Genomic DNA, 19,930 nt, shown 5'->3' on the forward strand with positions numbered 1-19,930 from the left:
ACAAAAAAAAAAAAAAAAAAAAACTTAAAGGACCTTTTAGCAAAATGGCAAAACTTAGATAAATAAAGGGCCAAAGAATTGCTAAAGACCAAATTCAAATCATAGGGAATACATTAAGCTCAAATAGAAAGATTACTGCCAAAATGTCCAAAATGCCATCTTGAGTCACGTTCCAACCAACACACGTGAAGTGTCTAGCTCAACTAAACCGTCCCAAAAGAAAGAAATAAAATCTTAAACATTTATATAAATAACGTAAATCAAATTTTAATTTCACTATCTAAACTTAAAAGTTAAGCATATATTATTCAATTATAAGCTAGTATATATTGTTCGTTTTGGTCCACTATGTATCACCGTCTGCCTCACGATTATGATATGTGTCTATTAGAGAGATATCACCACACCTTTATTAAACAATGTTTCATTCCCCTCTCCAATCGATGTGGTATCTCACAATCTATTCTTTTGGGAATCCAACGTCTTCGCTGACACACCGCTCAGTATCTAACATTAATACCATTTGTAAAACCTCAAGTCTACCGCCGGTAGATGTAGCATATTTTTTTTTTTTATCTGTGGGCCTGCAAAATCGGTGGGGTCTTTTCAGTAAATTGACAATAAAAGAGCACATATTCCATTTGCTGCATACATTTCATTCTTCTAGGCTGCTTCCACCTTTATAATATATTTTAAATTCATCCATAAATCTACGTACTTCATTTTTAATTTAAAATTAATTCAATAATAATTTTCACAATTACATTTGAATTTTAAAAAGTTTTATTAATATTTTAAATTTTTAAATTTTATATTTTAAAAATACTCGTAAATTTTCTAAAATAAGGTTAAAAATTTTAGAGATAATTTATGAGTCGAGAGAACGTTAATTTTCTTTTAAAAAAAAAAAACCAAAAGAAAAACGACAAATGTAAAATAGCAATTTTCGGTGATCATGCAGAAAATATTCTGACGTGGGACCCAGTAGTTAAGACATCATACAAGATAATTGTAAGCCAAGTAAAATTACTAAAATACCCTCCACCCCGAAACAGCCCTATAAATAGATGACCGGATCTTCAACTCCCTCACTCCACTTACCGTTCTTTCTTCCGTGCTTCGATTTATTTGTCTGTTTTTATTTTATTTTAATTTTTCATTTTTGAAGTTCTATTTCTAAGATCAGGCAATTATGTTGGGAATATTTAGCAGTTCGATCATGTCGCCGCCGGACGAGCTGGTGGCCGCCGGCTGCCGGACTCCATCGCCGAAGATTTCTTCGACGGCGCTGGCGAAGCGGTTCGTGGATACCAACGCCGCCGCCATCTCTGTTCAGATCGGCGACCATGTTCATCTCGCCTTCACTCACCACAACGAATCTCCTCTGCGCCCCAGGTACCGGAGATTCTCCGTTAAAACGCCGTCGTACGGTGGCGCTCGGAATTAAACCCTTTTTAGTAAGCAATACGAATATGAACCAAGAAAAACGTAAATTATAAGTTTTAAGTTTTTTGACCTTTTTAATTAATTAATTAATTAATTAATTTCGTGTCTAAATAATATAGATGTTATAATAACGTAAATTATAATAACGTTTTACCCTCTTTTAAATGTTTTAAAATTACTTAAAAATTTATTAAGCTAAATTTTTATCATAAAAATATTTTTGAAATGCTAATGATATTGTAGGGGTACCGTTGTCATTTCACACTTTGTAGCAAGCCGTCATCTCGAGAATTCTAGTTAAGGGTATTTTAGTAGTCTCTAAAAACAAAAAGCGTTGTTTTTTTTTTAAAAATTTTAAAAATAATAAATTTTCTAAATGCGTGCTTCTAATTTTAATCTCTAAAACTTTTAAAATTTATACTACATTTAAGATTAATAGGAATATTTTCCAATTTTAAATTAAAATTGAGATGCCTGTTCAACAAAATTGAAAAACTAAATAAAAAGGCTTTTTAATATTATTTTTTAATTTTCGTAAATGAAAATTTGAGTACTGAAGAACTGAAAGGCCATGGCAGATCGTTTGAAGTGAAGGAGGAGATCTTCTGCTTGTTCGAAGGAGCCCTAGACAATTTGGGAAGCTTAAGGAACCAATACGGTCTTCCTAAATCCACCAATGAAGGTCTCTTAATCATAGAAGCTTACAAAGCTCTCCGTGATCGAGCTCCATATCCGGCCAACCATGTCGTCAGCCATCTTAGCGGCAGTTTCGCTTTCGTCCTCTTCGACAATTCCACCTCCACTCTCTTTGTCGCCTCTGTAACTCAAATTTCAACTTCTAGTCTTCAAAATCGATGAACAGAGCATCCATTTCTGATTTCGCTTTCGATTGATTTTGGATTTTGCAGGATCAGTTCGGGAAAGTGCCTTTGTTTTGGGGAATCACTGCCGATGGATACATTGCGTTCGCCGATGATGCAGGTCTCCTCAAAAGCGCTTGTGGAAAATCCCTCGCTTCGTTTCCTCAAGGTATTTTGAAATTTTAGGGCTCGATTTTGTTAGATTTTAAAATTAGGGCAAATGGAGTTATGTTGGATTGTTTATTTCGATTTCAGGCTGTTTCTTCTCCACGGCGGAGGGTGAATTGAGATGCTATGAGAATCCGAAGAACAAGATTACTGCTGAGCCTGCTCCTGAGGAAGAGATCTGGGGTGCGAAATTCAAGGTATGTGATTATCAAGCTCTTTTTTCAAATCTGGATTTAGGAGAATGCATACAAAGTTAGGATTGGAGTTCACTGAAAGTCTGAAATCATCATTGATTCACTGAATTTCAACCTTTTTCCTGTGAGTGATGGTCACTGTTGAAGAGTCAAAGATTATGATCTTATCTCAATGGAACTGGAAAGTAGTTTAGCCACAAAACAAAGAATTCACTTTCTTTTAAACTGGATATCATATTCATAAGGTAGTGGTGACTGGTGAGCCCCTCCCTTCCTTTTCAACGACTATAAAAAGAATTTCAAGGATATACTTTTCAATGAGACATTCACTTTCTGTGTCCCCACCCATTGAACAATCCTTCCTTCAGCTTGGATTTGGTAATGACAAAACTATATCTAAACATAGTTTAAAGCTTTCTTCCCTGTTCTATCTGGATCAATATGATGTTCTTCTGAACTTTGGATGAAAATTTGATATATCAATGGAAGCTTGAACAAGTTTAGTACTAGGTCACATGGGAAACCTCATAGTCACATATTATGTTCATTTACCCAATCAATAAAGGCTTGCTTGAACATAGTAGGTTAAATGTTGTGTATTCAAATCTATTTGGGTCTTCATTAATCATTTTACAAGAAATTAATGACGGGCAATAAGAGAAGTAAAGGGTTTAGAGGAAATGGGGTTCAAACCATTGTACCGTGTGGGTACTCACCAAATGTAACGAGGTTAGGTAGTTGCAACAGCCCAAGTACACCGCTAGCAGATTTTGTCCGTTTTAGCTTGTTACATATCACCATCAGCCTCACGGGTTTAAAACGCGTTTATTAGGGAGAGGTTTCCACACCCTTACGAGGAGTGCTTCGATCTCCTCTCCAACGGATGTGGGATCTCGCGTTTATTAAGGAGGGGTTTCCACACCCTTATAAGAAACGCTTCGTTGTCCGGTGAGCCCAACCAGCGTTAGAAAAAGAAGCCGAGAGAGTCGAAAAAGGGTTAAAATAGGATGTAAACTGAAAGCATTTAAGTTAATATTTGCTCATAAAGGAATCCTTATGGCTTATCTTTGATGTTTGAGCTTTCAGGTGGAGGGGCCAAAGGCTGCAGCGGCCACTGGGTTGGGTTATCTCAATTTCCCAATGGAGATTTCATAAATCATTTTGGAGGAAGGTGAGGGTTCTTAATTGTAGTGAATGAGTCTTCAATGTACATACAGCCACCAACTGTTCTGCTTCTGCTTTTGTTTAATCAAAGTGGTGTCTTCAATACGAGTCCTCAAATCATTAGGAATCATGAAATTTGGTCCCATTATTTCAATTCTGAACAGAGAAACCTCTGTAATCTCATTTCAGTGGGCCTCATATGGGCTTCCTCATCTTGGTCCAGCCCAACAACATGTGGGCCTAAAACATTAAATAACTTGGATTTTTAATGTAATTAATAAATATGTGGGACCCGCCTTAGCTTTAAATTCAAATAAGGCATGGATTCCGCCATTGATGCGAGACGCGATGTGTACGCCATGCAGTTTTCACACGCCGACCCCAAAATATTCTTACATCTCATTTATTTATAATTATCATCTTTTTAAATATTAATATTTATTACCCTTCATTGTTTTATCTTTTCAAAATATTATTATTATTTAATCATTTTAATAAAAACTAACAATTTAATTTAATAAATTCTTAGCATTGACATATATATATATATATATATATATATATAATAAGTTCATGCATCTTCCATAATAGTTAAATATTTTTTAAAGATTAATGAAATAGACGCAAATAAATAAATATATATTTAATTTGTTATAGAGTTAGGAAGAAACACGCGAAACAGAGATCCGAAATAAATGGTTTGTGGGACTCCATTTGGGTACGTGTCAGAATTGTGGAATTCTATTGGATAATTGGAAACGATGATCTGGCGTGATTATTTGGCAACGTGCATTAAATTTAATAATAACATGTATAAAAATAAAGCCTAAAGTTTGGCATTGATTTACGTGTATGATTTTAATTGCAATTTAATTCTTCCTTCTTTCATTTTCATATTGATGTACATTTATTGCTTATTGAAATTATATATATATACATATATCTTAACCATTTATTATTCTCCAATGTTTAAGACAATAATTATGAAATATATTTTTTAAATTTATGTCTAATAATTATTATAGAATTGTCCTACTATAATGACAGACCTTTTAATCAAAACCTATTATTTAAATCAAAGTATTATTCAGTAATTTTTTTTTATTAAATTTTGTTAAATTTTCATCGAAAGTTTTATTTCACAAGAAAATAAAAGATATCGAGCCCCTATTTAGCTGACATCGGACAATTTTGTCCCTACAAATATCAGAATAATACTTTGATTTAAATAATATGTTTGATTAAAAGGTCTATTAGACAGATTGTGATGTGTCGAAGATTTAATTAATAATATTGATTACCATAGATCTTATGAAATATATATTTATATATTATAGTTTTAATTAATCGATGCCTTATTGTTACGTCAAGAATATGACACCTTTTTTAATTTGGGTGAATCGTTATTATTATTTTTTAATTTTATTTTCTCATTTTTTAATCCTCACCTTTTTTAAAAAATTCACATTTATTTACTCATTAAATTATTAATTTAATTAAACATTTTTAATATATCGAAAAATAAATATTTTGATCTAATTTCATGTACCAAATGAATGTACATATTTTCAAATATGTTAATTAATTAACGGTTTAATTAATATCATATATTTTTTATGACAAATTTTGACTTTTTTTTTTCGTTTAAATTATTATATAGAGTGACGGCAATTATTTATTAATGCGTTTTTCTATATTAAAAAATATTCCCAAATTATATTTTAATTTTAAAATAAAAAAACTAGTTGAATTTCACAATTTTTTTTTTAAATTTAAGGAAAAAAAACATTAAAAAAGTCATTGAGTTATGACTTTTTATTTTTCAGAACAATTATTAAATTATGACTTTTTTTTAATAAATAAAATTATTAAATAATGACTTGAAAAAAGGTTTTAATACATTTTATAAAGTGGACAATATTTGTTTTCTATTTATTTAAATATTCTTTTTCCATTTTCTACTTTTTATTACAACAATAAAAAGGAAGGTATTTATTACCAATATAAAATTTAAATTATTAAAAAGTATTTTTACCAATATTTTTAATAATAAATAAATAAATTTAGTAATGTACAATTTAAAATATTTTCCAATAAAAATAAATGAATTTACCAAATATAATATATTTTTTCCATAATTAAAATAAATATGGGCTTAGATTCGTCGCCGTTGGTTGTTCACGGCGCGTTGATGCATCTGGTTTTGATCTTATTTTATTTAAAAAAAAAACAACAAAAGGAAAAGCAAAATAACGGCAATATGATAAAACGGCTTTACAGCCAAAGCAGTGTTCGAAATCCCGTTTACGGTAAGAACATCCCCCACGCGCCTTTCAAATCGTGCACTACACAAACCTAAATTAATGACAATTAATTTTTTTATCTACCTACCATCCATACATTCCGGATTAGGTAATTTGTTTTAATAGGTAAAATATTTATTACTCTAAAATTTAGTTAATTTATTTTTTAAAAATTAACATAAAATTAAATATAATTACAAGTTTATAAGAACTAAAATACTTATTTTTTAATTGAATATTTTTAAAATATATTTATTTATAATTTTAAAATTTTAATTTTATGTTTAATAATTAGATTTTTTTTTAAGATATAGATAAAAATTTATATGTTTAAGGACTAAATAGTAATTTCACGCACCGGAAGTGGAAGTGATGGTGGACTTAGTGTTCCACCTCCGGCTATCCGTTACCCACGAGTTTGCCAATCAAACCCTTTTCTCTCTCTTCCTCACTTTCTCTCTCCTCTGTTTCTCTCTCTTCCTCTGTTTCTCTCTCTTCCCATTTAACAAATTACAGTAAGCAACCGCACCACTTTCTAATCGCAACCCACTTTCTTCTCCATTTTGAAGTTGTTGTTCTTAATCATCTTCTTCGTTGATTATAATCTGTTCATAAAGTGAAACCCAAAAAGAAGTAAAGTGGGGAAGAAGATTTTGGTTGTTTATTCTTCCGCCATGAATGCTTCCTTGCTTCCTTAACACCCATATCTCTCTTTCCCCTCTTTTTTCTTTTCGAATCCTTCCATTCATTACTTCTCTAAACTGACCTACCAAGCAAAACAACTTCGATTTCATGATTATTCCCTCTCTGTTTACCCTTCAATGTCTAATAACCCTCCTCTGATTCTTCTTGAAGCCATGGCGTTCACTGAAGTCTGCAATAAACTGAAGCGATTGAGGCTGTTAGAGCCATCGATTGCGGTTTTGGGCTTCTTTTTTGTATCGGTTTGTGTGATTTGTGGATTCTTTTACTTGGATTTTAGAACTGCTTCGAAAGGGTTTGTGTTTGCGCTTCGATCAGAGAGATTTAATTGGTTGAGAAATGAAAATTTTAGTCAGATTCGCAAGGTTGAGTTTCTTTCTGAAGAGGGAAATGGATGTGATGTGTTTGATGGAGATTGGGTTTGGGATGATTCTTATCCTTTGTACGAGTCTATCAACTGCCCATTTGTGGATCAAGGCTTTCGCTGCTCTGAAAATGGCCGCCCTGATTTGTTATACACTAAATGGAGATGGCAACCTAAGCTTTGTAACTTGCCCAGGTTCATTTTCTTCTCTGTTCTTCATGTTCTTTGTTAGATTAATCTGATTGTGGCGGATTTCTTGGTTTGAATTGTGTTGATGATTATTACGAGGTCTGGATTCTGCTTAGTTTGAATTTCTTGTTTTATGTTCTTCACTCGTTTGTGATGTTTGTCATTTTGTTCTTTCTGTTCATTGATTGATTTCGCCCGTGAATCGTTGGATGGTTGTGAGATAGGGACCTCTCTGTGTAGTATAGATGAGCTTCTGTTTATGTAGTAATCATTGAAATTGTTGCGTTTCTTGTAATTATCAATGGAATTTTGTTACTTAATTATTGTTCTAGTTAGTTTGCTTATGAAAACGATGTTTTGTTGTGTTTCTGCTCGGAGGAGATTTTCACGCCCTTGTAAAGAATGAAAATGTTTTGTTTTCCTCTCCAACCGATGTGGGATCTCAAAATCCACCCCTTTTCGGGTCTGACGTCCTCGTTGGCACTTGCTTTCCTCTCGAATTGATGTCGTCTCTCTCTCCAATCGATGTAAGATCTCACAATCTCCACCCCTTTCGGGCCCAGCGTTCTTGTTGTCACTTGTTCCCCTCTCCAATCGATGTGGGATCTCACAATCCACCTCCCTTCGGGCTTAGCGTTCTTGCTGTCACTTGTTCCCCTCTCCAATCGATGTGGGATCTCACAACCCAACCCCCTTCGGGCCTAGCGTTCTTGCTGTCACTTGTTTCCCTCCCCATTCGATATGGGATCTCACAATCCACCCCCCCTTCGGGCCCAGCGTTCTTGCGGTCACTTGTTCCCCTCTCCAATCGATGTGGGATCTCACAATCCATCCCCTCAGGGTCCAGCGTCCTCGTTAACACTCGTTCCTCTCTCCAATCGATTTAGGATCTTACAAATCCACCATCTTCAAGGCTTAGCGTCCTCGTTGGTATCCAATCGATGTGGGATCTCACAATCCACCCCACCTCCATGTCCAGCGTCCTCATTAGCACTCGTTCCTATCTCCAATCGATGTGGGATCTCACAAATCCACCCTCTTCAGGGCTTAGCATCCTCACTGTCACTTGCTTCCTCGTTGGTCTCCAATCGATGTGGGGTCTCACAATCCACCCCCCATCCGGGGACCAACGTTCTCATTAGCACTCGTTCCTCTCTCCCATCGATGTGGGATCTCACAATCCACCCCCTTTCGGGATCCAGCGTTCTCGCTAGCACACCACCTTGTGTATGACTTTAATACCATTAGTAACAGCCCAAGCCCACGACTAGCATATATTGTTCTCTTTGGGCTTTCCCTTTCGGACTTCTCTTCAAGGTTTTTATAATGCGTCTACTAGGGAGAGAGGTTTCCACACCTTTATAAAGAATGCTTCCTTCTCCTCTCCAACCGACATAGTCATAGAATTTTTGCAAAACCACTTCTAAACTTCTTAAACTTAGGAATTTGTGACACCAGTCTTTTGGGGTTGAACTGTCATTATTCTTCTAGTTTGTGTGACTGTGAAGCTGCTACTTACTGTTCATAAGTTTGACATTGAATGATCAACTTTTGATGGGTGTTTTTCGAATCATCTCTTAAACATATTTGGATTAACGTTCATCAGATTCAACGCGACACTCATGCTAGAGAAACTACGAAACAAACGTGTGGTGTTCGTCGGCGACTCGATCGGACGAAACCAATGGGAATCTCTTCTATGTATGCTATCATCTGTAGTTCCAAACAAAGAGTCCATATATGAAGTGAATGGCAGCCCCATTACAAAGCACAAGGGATTCTTAGTGTTCAAATTCAAGGATTTCAACAGCACTGTTGAGTACTACAGAGCTCCCTTTCTCATCCTGCAGAGCCGGCCTCCTTCTGGGGCCTCTCAAGCCATCAAGACTACCCTTAAGCTAGATCAAATGGATTGGTCCTCAGCCAAGTGGAAAAATGCTGATGTTTTGGTGTTTAACACAGGGCATTGGTGGAACTATGAGAAGACCATAAGAGGGTAACGTTTTAAACCTTTTATGAGTTCCATTTCCAAGCTTCCCTCAATGAATGATTTGTGTTCTTGTATGATATGAACAGAGGCTGTTACTTCCAAGAAGGAAATGAGGTAAAGATTGAAATGAAGATCGATGACGCGTATCAGCGGTCGCTCGAGACCGTGATGAACTGGATCAACAACGAACTAGACTCGAAAAAAACAAAGGTTTTCTTTCGAATGTTCGCCCCGGTTCATTTTCGGTAAGTTTTTGGAGATTTATGTTTCGTTTTTCTGAGTTTTTTCGGAGTTGTGTGTGTATAATGAGATTTGCGAATCCTGCAGAGGTGGAAATTGGAGGAATGGTGGGAATTGTCACTTGGAAGCTCTACCTGAGCTCGGTTCTTCGCTCGTTCCTCCTGAAACATGGTCACATTTCAGGCTAGCTAATGCTATCCTTTCAAGTTACCAGACCGTGCAAAACACAACGAAATTAGAGATACTAAATGTAACTCGAATGACTGCTCGGAGAAAGGATGGGCATTCGTCACTTTACTACCTCAGTCGTGACGTCGGTCCTGCGCCTCTTCATCGACAGGATTGTAGTCATTGGTGTTTGCCTGGGGTTCCTGATGTGTGGAATGAACTTCTTTATGCACTGTTCTTGAAGCACGAATGGCACTCTTGATGCCAAACAGGTATCTGTAACTTATGGACATATCGAGTCGGTCGGTCGGTCGGGCGTCTTCCTGCAAGAACCGTTTTGAATTTACGAAGAACGTCGATGATTACTGAAGCTTTACAGAGAAGTGATTGAATCAGCTTACAGAAATGCAACCAGAAGCCAAGTCAACATTCTTCATTAGTTTTGGAAGCAGCCAAAATTTTTGGACAGCCAGGGGCATACTTGGAATAAACAGCATACTTTTTCCTTTTTTTTGTACATATTTAGTGCTAAATTTGTAACATTACAATGTAAAAGGTCTTTCCAAGGTAATTTAATGGCTTCTATTCAAACTTTCCTAGGTGACCCGTGATGGTCGGGAATTGGTGAAAGGTAGTTCGATCTGTAGAGGGGACTCCCATTGATCGTATGACTTAAAGGGAACATGTCACATTAGAGGTGAACGAGTAAAGATGTGAGATCCCATATCGATTGGAGAGACAAATGAAACACTAGATAAGTCCAAAAGGGTAAGCCCAAAACGACTTGGGCTATTACAAATGATATTAAAGCCAAACACTAGGTGGTGTGCCGACGAGGATGCTGGCCCTTAATCAATAGCCGAGCATAAGACAATAAGCATCTATGTTGCTATTCCTTGAGCATTTTCTAAGAGAGATCATACCCGAGTCTTGCATCTTTGATAACGTTCTTAATTCTTGTTAGGTCGATCGTACGAATAAACTAAAAAATATATTATTTGTGGAGAGAATTTTTTTGAAAATTTAAAAAAAAAAAAAAAAGGATTCTCCTCAAGAACATGTGGATCTCTCTCAGCCAATTGGGAAGCAGAGATAGGGCTTTGGATTAGATAATTTGCAGTTAAAATTATGTCTTTTTCTTCTGTCTTTTCCAGATGGATAATATATTAAATTTCACTTTCAACCTATTTAAATCCTACTTCAAACTTGAAATGAAGCAAACCAACCACTCTTTTTCTTAGTTCCCTTTTCACTTTTTGCTTTGTTTTCGAGGATTCGAGATGGAAACCGAAGTCAACGATGATGATTTGTTGTTTGCCGAGCTCACGAGGCGGATTTCGCTTCTCATTATGGACGACGACGAGCTTCCGAGCGTTCATACGGTTCGTTTCATCTCCCTGTAAACAATCAGTCTTATGTTTGTTTAATGTTTAAAATGCTTCTAGGGTTAATATGGTAATTGAACGACTTGTTACTTTGAAGTTTTTTTAGGTAAGTATGGTATCTATAGGCTCGATTTTCCGTGTTTAGTCGGGATATAAAGTACACAGCTCAAATACCTTAAAAAAAATTTAGGGACTAAACTTGTCATTAAACATATTTTAAGTTTTTGCAGGATTTGAGTCGGACAATACACCGAGTTCGACCTGGGCAATTGCCATTAATGGTGGATTACGAGAATGGCTTTGTAAGGGAGAGCAAAGGTACTGGAGTTTTCATCCCGACACGGTTGCCATCACCTAAGAGGAAGCATAGAAATGTCGTGGGCTACAGAATCAAGTCGGAAAATAAGAGGCTCAATTCTCAACCGTCCTCGACCTATTATTTTAAGCCCAAAAAGAGTTGAGCTTAGACATTTTCTTATCCCTTCTAAATATTTCTAAGTTTTATTTGTGTATTAACATTTAATTATTTATTATATTAGTTCATGTGAGATTGTGATATGTGGGTTATGTCACTTATGAAATAAAGTTATGCATAATTTTGATTATGTTTTAATATATAAATATAAATAAATAAATAAATATATTTGGGCTTCCACATGGCCCAATTATTGTTGGGCCTAATATGTAGGTCAATGATCCACCAATTAAAGCCCAATTCAGTCTTGCCCATGCCGAAACTAAAGCCCATACCCAAAATCGCGTGTTCTTCAAGCCCAGGTGTAAATTTAGAGTTCGATGAGAGATTCTTCTTCATAAGCCACTGTGCCTAATCGCCCATTTCCTTCCAATTTTCCGGCGAAATCTGTCTATCATCAACTAATTCACGGCCACCAAGTGGTATTCTTCAATTTGATAGTCGAGGATCTTGTATCAGCTAGGCTTATCTCCATGGCTTCCGCGATTCTGAAGCGTGTCAACGCCTCCGCAATGAGCTCGCTGGTTGAATCTATGCGAATCCGAGCTTCATCACGAGCCTTTGCGGCGGTGGTGGTCGGGACTGATATCGTCTCCGCCGCACCGGATGTTGCTCTCCAGAAGGCTCGGAGCTGGGACGAAGGTGTCTCCTCCAAGTTCTCAACGACTCCGCTTAAAGACATTTTCAAGGTCCGTTCTTAGATTGTTCGTGTATTTCTAACTCGCATTTTCTTTTGAGGTTAATTGTTTTAGTTTTTGAAGTATCCTTGTGCATTTTAGATAAAACAAAAATGTTGATTGTTTATGAAATTGTGGGCTTTCAAGGTCAGATTTGAGCTTAATGTTTATGTTTGACGCTTTATATGGAATGATAATTTGAGTGTATTCAGTCTTTATCTTATTAATCCATTGGTCATGGTATTTCAGGGCAAGAAGGTCGTCATCTTTGGGCTTCCTGTAAGTCCATCTATTCAGTATTTTACAGTTGTATACATGCTATGTAAATGATGAATTCTGTACGAAATAGTTGCCGACGTATAAGTCTTCATCTCGTTTTCAACGCGGTGTGCTTCTTTGATTGGAACAAGAGCTTTTATATGCGCACTTTCATGATCAATACTTTCATCCATCGGTAAAATGAAGATTTATTTTAGGGATCAGAAACATGCTTCGTGGTTCATCATTCATTTCTGACCTCTAAAGGATTGATTGGATATTGAGAAAAAATTTGTTAGATTTGTACAGAGAATATATGAACTTTATTTTGTACTGGTAGCTGATAAATATTTGATATATAAAACCTTATGATTCAATGAATTGTTAGCTTTATGCGATTGTGGCAGTAAATAAAGAGATTTGAACTCTGGTGAGTTCTTTATTCCAAACTAGTTTTCATCAGTTGGATCCTGTGAGATCCCACATCGATTGGAGTGGGAAATGAAGCAATCCTTATAAGAGTGTGGAAACCTTATGATTCAATGAATTGTTAGCTTTATGCGATTGTGGCAGTAAATAAAGAGATTTGAACTCTGGTGAGTTCTTTATTCCAAACTAGTTTTCATCAGTTGGATCCTGTGAGATCCCACATCGATTGGAGTGGGAAATGAAACAATCCTTATAAGAGTGTGGAAACCTCTCCCTAATAGACGCATTTTAAAATCTTGAGAGGAAATCCGGAAGGAAAAATCCAAAGAGGACTAATATCTGCTAGTAGTGGGTTTGGACTGTTACAAATGGTATCAGGGCCAGTCACTTACTTAGGCCTAGACCCTCTCCATAGTATACACGTATTAAAACTTTGAGGGGAGGCTCGAAAGAAAAAGTCCAAAAAGGACAATATTTGCTAGTGGTGGGCTTGGACTATTACAGATCAACTCTATGGGACTTGATGTGATAGATATTAGATTATATAAGATCGAGAACAACACTGCTCTTATTTCTTCCCTTGGGAAGGAGTGAATAATTGAGAAAATCAAGCACAACCTCTTCTTTTGATCTTGAAAATTAGAAAATGAAAAGAAGCTGCTACTTATCATCAAACAACATTTAGCATTTAACATAATATTCAATGTTTTTATCCTGTTTAAGTGGGTAATCATGGCATTTTGTTGAAGCTTGCTTGTACATTGTAAGTCATAAATATTCAATCGTTGATGAATGTGGAGTAGATATAAAATTGCTCTTTCTCTGTGTTTTCCAGTGTTAAATTCGTTTATACTATGATGCACATTTCAAAGTTGCATTTCCAATTTCCAGGGTGCATATACAGGAGTTTGTTCCCAGCAGCACGTTCCTAGCTACAAGAATAAAATGGATGAGTTCAAGGCTAAGGGAATTGATTCTGTTATTTGCGTGTCTGTAAATGACCCATATACTCTCAATGGCTGGGCTGAGAAACTTGAAGCGAAAGATGCTGTAAGCTTCCTTGTCCAGACTTATAATATAGAAAGCTGCATAATTTTCATAATAATACAATCCTGACATTATCCTCTTTGTTCTAAATAGATACAATTTTACGGTGACTTCGACGGGAGCTTTCACAAGAGCCTGGAACTGAATAAAGATCTTTCTGTTGCTTTGCTCGGCCCTCGTTCTCAAAGGTACGATCGATCAATCTTGTTCTCGACATGCCAAAAGTGTTTGGATTGTGTAGGGCTGCTCTAGTTTTAGATGGAGTCCAAGTAGGTAGACAATTCTACACTCTTTGATGTTCTTCTTCTTTGTAGATGGTCAGCTTATGTTGTAGATGGGACGGTTAAGGCTCTTAACATAGAGGAAGCTCCATCTGACTTTAAGGTTACCGGGGCAGAGGTCATTTTGGATCAAATTTAGAGTCAGTTTCATGGAACCAGCACAATCTCTTGGATTCCAAATAAGATCATGCCTGTACATGAGTAATGTATCCCAGAGGCTTTCTTTTTTTGGTTGGTTTTCTTAAGTTAATCCCAGGTGATGATAGCTTGGACGCTTGGATTTCAGTTATTGTTCTTCGTATATAAAATGTTTTTGACTTGGATTTAGAAACTGGCGAATATGGAAATGAGAATTCTCCCTTCCTTAGTTTTCTATCTATTTGCAAATGCCAGACACCTTTAATTCTCCATTCTGAGGTCGGGAGTGATAGCTGTAATTAGGGTTGTATGATGAATCCAACAACCCGTACTAACCTAACCCGAATTATAGGAGTTGGGTTGAGTTAGATTAGTATTGGGTAATTCTTTCAGAACCCGAATAGATTTCGACAAAACTTCACGTTGACCCGAACAGAATAAAATCTTATAAAATGTATTGAGATATGTTACGTATTCCGGCATATCTGCCGGAGTGATTTGGCATTTAGTTTTTGGCGGCACTTAAATCTTCCTTGGACAAGTCAATGTTCACGAGTATGCGGAAGTGCACTTAATGTTCTATATGATATTACTTTTATGAAAATTGAAAAATATATTGTCAACAAATTTTAATATTCATTTAAAGAATATAATTTATTTATTTGAAGTTAACATCATTGAAGAATAGAAAAAAATAAAACTCAAAAGAAATAAAATAATATAATTTAAACCAATCTAAAGTTCAGGCGCTGTACAGCGAGCGTAGATTTCAGTCGGTCCCAGTAGCCATTTAAGAAGCTTCCCGTCCACTCTACCCAGAAGGCCCATCCAACAACTTACAGAGAGCTACAAACTTCCGTCTTAATCTTTATTACCAGCTCCTTGTGCCTTTCCCAGGACCCATTTCGATCCCTGTTCTTCGTCTTCTTGCAACAATGGCGAACACCCATCTCTGTTTTCTTCTCCCTTTGCTTCTTGCTTGCATCCTCCTGTTCAATCGCCCTGTCAAATGCGACGGTAATGCTCTCTTTCTCTCTCGCTCTCTCTAATAGATTCTTTAATTGTTTATTTGAATGTAGATCTTGATTTTTCATGCACTGTCATTTGAGATCTGGGTTCGTGCAATCTTGTGTTGATGCTGCGATTGAGTGTTCTTTGGTGGGTTTTATTTGTTCAAGTTGTGTTTTGAATTCGGCATCCGCCGTTTTAGTAGTTTTCTGTCTCTGTTCACTTCTTCTTGGATTAGATGATACGTATGAGATAAGTAATCTTTTAGATTTGTTCTTCTTATGACCTAATAATGGTAGAGAGATTGACATATATAAGCCTTCATCGGAGATCTGAACAATTGAATTACCTAATCACCATAAACTAAACAGACTGATTAGCTAAATTACAGAACAAACTCTTTACAATGTGAGCTGAAGAGCTGAAATGGTAATGGAAGAGGTTTTCTTTTCTGTTGGAGATCACCTCGGGTTTAGATGGCTTCTTTAGGATTGTTAATCTTGTATACGAAATCAGTAAGGATCCCATGGTTGCCAAGCTATTGATCTGTGTTAGCTTTTCATTTATCCAGTTTAGCATTAGGTTTGGATTGTTGGCAAAACAACCTGCTTCATTGTGTATCCCTGGAACAGCAGGTTCTTTTACATGGGGCTACTCCTAGTATCCTAGCATTATGCTCGTGGCCCATCCCCTTTAGTCTTGAACAAGCTGCCCGTCCCAATTCTAGCTTTAGAGACAGCAAGCTTGCCCATCCCCTTTTGTCTTGAACAAGCTTGCCCATCTAGGTAGTGTGCCAGCAAGGACGCTGGGCCCCAAAGGGGGTGGATTGTGAGATCCCACATCGATTGGAGAGAGGAACGAGTGTCAGTGATAACGTTGGGCGCCGAAGGGGGGTGTACTGTGAGATCCCACATCGTTGGAGAGGGGAACAAAGCATTTTTTATAAGGGTGTGGAAACCTCTCCCTATCAAATGCATTTTAAAAACCTTGAGGGGAAAGTCCGAGAGGGAATACCCAAAGAGGACAATATTTACTAGCGGTGGGCTTGAGCTTGAGCTGTTACATAGTTTTTGTTTTTGAAAATTTTACTTGTTTTCTCATCCTTTATCTATAATAGGTTCATTCTTCGATGAGAAAACATTTGAATTCTAACCCAAATTTAAAAAATAAAACAAATTATTGCTTGATTTTTGAAAATATATGTAAAAAGTAGATAACAAAGCACAGAAACCTTGACTCTATTTTCAAAATTCAAATGGTTGTCCAACATAGCCTTAGTTTTCAGTTTTTGTTATTAGTGCACCCTTGAAGGAAGCTGGTAGTCTATTCATGTTTCTCCTTGCTTAGAACTGTAAAGAGCTCAGCTTGTTCCCATAAAATTACCTGTTGGGTTACTCGACTGCAGAGACCTTACTAGCATTGTTCATGATTTGGTTGCTTTCTTACATAGAATTGTGGGAGTGGCTCTCTCTGGAACTCCATTAACTGCAATAAGTTTAGTTTTCAATTTTCCTTTGGACATATTTTGATGCCATGAAATTCCTACAGATGATGATCTTCATAGAGGCATCAACAGTTATCGTGCATCGTTGAACTTGACAGCGCTGGTCGAGAATGACAATGCAGAGTGCCTTGCTGAAAAAATTGCTGACAAATTCAAGAATCAACCTTGTACAAACACCACAGGCTCCAACACGATATCTGGAACCGAACCTCAGTTCGATGACTATCCAAACCTGCTAGCCAAGTGCAATTTGAATATCTCCAACACAAGGGATGGAACCATAATGCCTGCTTGTGTTCCAAACCGTGTTCCTGATCTTGTTCTCACTAACTTTACGAAATCTCAGTACTCGGGAAAACTTAACGATACCAAGTACACAGGAATCGGCATTGGTACCGAAGATGACTGGGTTGTCATTGTTCTTACCACGAGCACAGCAGATGGAAGTTTTGTGCCAGCATCAAAAAACACAGCCACTCTGGTCTCTAAGATTGGTATGTTCTTTCAGTTGCTGTTCTTGATGCTGTCTTTTGTCTTATTGCTGTAGACCATGAGAGGATTTTCTTGTCTTGTCTTGCTTGGATCAATACTTCAAATCATTTGATCTTTCTTTCTATATTTTATACGTTTGAACTTTATGAAAATAGAAAGAACTTTGGGATCCCCTCATCTCTAACACTTCTTTTAAGGAGAGACAAAATGTTCTAGGGTACTCGAACGGATTAGTTGAAACTCTATAGCCGACCACAATCCCGTGATTTGAGAATTTCGATGGAAAATATTCTATCGCATCTTGGACGCATCTTGCACCTGGTCTCCGAAAAGGGCGATCAATATCCTATCTAATGAACAAAATAAGTAAAGAAGTTGAGTCGAGCCAAACCGATCGAACTTTGAGTTTGGGATGGACTTGACTTCCTAATATGTTTCAATTGAGTTCATCTATGGGATAGTCCAATCTCAAAAACTGAATGAAATAAATGAAAGGGTTGGGTCAAGCCAAGTTGATCAAACTTTGACTTCAAGCTATGTTTGACGAGTCGTTCCAAATATAAGTTGGCTTGTGAGCTAGTTCAATCTCTGAAAAGATTATCCATTATATCCGATGAATGAAAGAGTGAACTAAACTAAGTTGGTCAAACTTCAACTTTTGAGTTGAGTTTCGACCGACCTCTAGTCCATGGGCCCTATACGAGGGTCGGATTGGATCGGATTGGATGATAGAAAAGGTAACTATGGTTGGTATGACTGTGAGGGCACATCCATATATATTCTCACTTCATTGCGAAGAAAACTAAAAAACAATGCTTTAAGATTTCCCTTTGAATGGTCCATTTGAATCCAAAGATGAATGATTTTGATTAGACATTGAATTATAATTGAATCTAAAGTCGAATATTTAAAAAATTCTTATTGTGTTTTACGTTAGACGGCAAAATGGACCGTTTATAGGGCCCTCTAATCCCTTTAACAAGATCCTCACGACCCACCTTTTGAATTTTGGTCTCACACGTCACTATTCAAACAACCAAACCAATTACTAACTCAAAAAAATTACATTTGATTGAATTGGGTTAAGTTTATTATTAACGAGGGTTGGTTGAGTTGTAAAAAATTTACAATCAAAACAATTGAGTTACGCCTAAATGTATCAACCCGACCCGAATGCCCCTAATTTTTTTTTAGCAGTACCATGAAGATAATGTTTTTAAATTTTAAAGCTAAAAAAAAGAAAAAAAAAAGAAAAAGAAAAAAAAGAGAGAAACATACATGTTGGTGCTATTTAATTCTAAAAGTTTTCAAACCCTTCTTTTTTGTGCTTTAGAAAGGTCTATTTTATGTCAACATTCACCATTCATCAAAATATATATACAACAATAATTGTAATATTTTATAACTACAAAATTTTAATTTATTTGATATTAATAAAGTTTTTTTATTTTTATTTTATTTTTTATTTTTAAATTACAAGCTTAGTTGCTAAATTTCTAGATTTGTGTTTATTTGATCCCTGAAATTTTAAAAAAGTATTTAATTAATTCATAAAATTTCATATTTATCTCTGTATAGTTTTAATTTTATTTTTAATATATCACTTAATTTTATATCTAACTAATTAATTAATTTTTTTTAAAGATTAAAAGTAAAATTAAGAATTCAAAAAATTATTAGAAATGTTTTAAATAATTGTTTCTTTTTATTATTATTACGATTAAAATAACACATAGTAATTTTAAACTTAATTATTACGAATTTGATGTGTAACCGTCTAAGTCCACCGAAGCTCACCGCTAGCAAATATTGTCCATTTTGACCCGTTACGTAGCTTTTTCAGCCTCACAGTTTTAAAACGTGTCTACTAGTGAGAGATTTTTACACTAGGAATATTTCGTTCCCCTCTCCAACCAATGTGAGATCTCACGTGATAACTAGAATAAGCTTCGAGGAACAAGACTACTTAACTCTAACGATCTGAGGGTTGCTCAATAGAGTTCATACCCAATGATCAATCATTTGTGAGAGTCAAAGTTCGATATCTTGAAAAAAATAAAAATACCCCATCATAACGAACATCCCCTCATGATGTTCCAATCGTGACAACGACAAAATCCATTATTAGGTTAGCGATTTTCACTATTACTATTCCGTCTCCAAACGACTCGATCTTCTGCACCTGCAATTCTTAAACTAAAAGAAAAACGTGTTCAAATTAGCTTATTCATTAGTATATCATATTTCGATTCAATCATTAGTTTTTATTCTCGAGAGCAAAATATCCAAGTAGTATGGGCAGCGATTATCAAATAAATAAATAAATAACACGTGGAGGTTCGAGTATGGATGGAAACAAATAATTGAAAAGATTTTTTAAAAAATAATAAATTACAAAATTTCAAAAAATAAAACAATCCCTTTTCCCCTAAAGTTTTTTTTTCTCCA

At 35.8% G+C, this 19,930-nt stretch overlaps 5 protein-coding genes across 5 annotated transcripts; all 5 read left to right on the forward strand.

The window, feature by feature from the left end:
• The first annotated feature begins 1,151 nt into the window (after positions 1-1,151).
• LOC111436894 (stem-specific protein TSJT1-like) lies at positions 1,152-3,986 on the forward strand. Its single transcript, XM_023074685.1, has 5 exons — positions 1,152-1,395; positions 2,025-2,265; positions 2,355-2,475; positions 2,562-2,671; positions 3,755-3,986. Exons 1-5 carry the CDS (start codon positions 1,193-1,195, stop codon positions 3,821-3,823), a joined length of 744 nt encoding a protein of 247 aa, XP_022930453.1. The 5' UTR covers positions 1,152-1,192; the 3' UTR covers positions 3,824-3,986.
• A 2,606-nt stretch (positions 3,987-6,592) lies between these two features.
• On the forward strand, positions 6,593-10,383 carry LOC111436892 (protein trichome birefringence-like 11). The gene is made up of 4 exons (XM_023074682.1): positions 6,593-7,396; positions 8,997-9,386; positions 9,467-9,625; positions 9,708-10,383. The coding sequence occupies exons 1-4, from the start codon at positions 6,957-6,959 to the stop codon at positions 10,048-10,050; spliced, it is 1,332 nt and encodes a 443-aa protein (XP_022930450.1). The 5' UTR covers positions 6,593-6,956; the 3' UTR covers positions 10,051-10,383.
• Positions 10,384-10,986: 603 nt separating this feature from the next.
• On the forward strand, positions 10,987-11,773 carry LOC111436898. The gene is made up of 2 exons (XM_023074689.1): positions 10,987-11,170; positions 11,404-11,773. The coding sequence occupies exons 1-2, from the start codon at positions 11,069-11,071 to the stop codon at positions 11,632-11,634; spliced, it is 333 nt and encodes a 110-aa protein (XP_022930457.1). The 5' UTR covers positions 10,987-11,068; the 3' UTR covers positions 11,635-11,773.
• Positions 11,774-11,931: 158 nt separating this feature from the next.
• LOC111436895 (peroxiredoxin-2F, mitochondrial-like) lies at positions 11,932-14,715 on the forward strand. Its single transcript, XM_023074686.1, has 5 exons — positions 11,932-12,337; positions 12,575-12,604; positions 13,904-14,062; positions 14,153-14,247; positions 14,374-14,715. The coding sequence occupies exons 1-5, from the start codon at positions 12,122-12,124 to the stop codon at positions 14,477-14,479; spliced, it is 606 nt and encodes a 201-aa protein (XP_022930454.1). The 5' UTR covers positions 11,932-12,121; the 3' UTR covers positions 14,480-14,715.
• A 495-nt stretch (positions 14,716-15,210) lies between these two features.
• On the forward strand, positions 15,211-17,625 carry LOC111436896 (uncharacterized GPI-anchored protein At3g06035-like). Its single transcript, XM_023074687.1, has 2 exons — positions 15,211-15,495; positions 17,035-17,625. The coding sequence occupies exons 1-2, from the start codon at positions 15,414-15,416 to the stop codon at positions 17,535-17,537; spliced, it is 585 nt and encodes a 194-aa protein (XP_022930455.1). The 5' UTR covers positions 15,211-15,413; the 3' UTR covers positions 17,538-17,625.
• The last annotated feature ends 2,305 nt before the right edge of the window (positions 17,626-19,930 follow it).

This window comes from Cucurbita moschata, unplaced genomic scaffold (assembly GCF_002738365.1).
Source record: "Cucurbita moschata cultivar Rifu unplaced genomic scaffold, Cmos_1.0 Cmo_Scf00060, whole genome shotgun sequence".
NCBI lineage: Eukaryota > Viridiplantae > Streptophyta > Magnoliopsida > Cucurbitales > Cucurbitaceae > Cucurbita > Cucurbita moschata.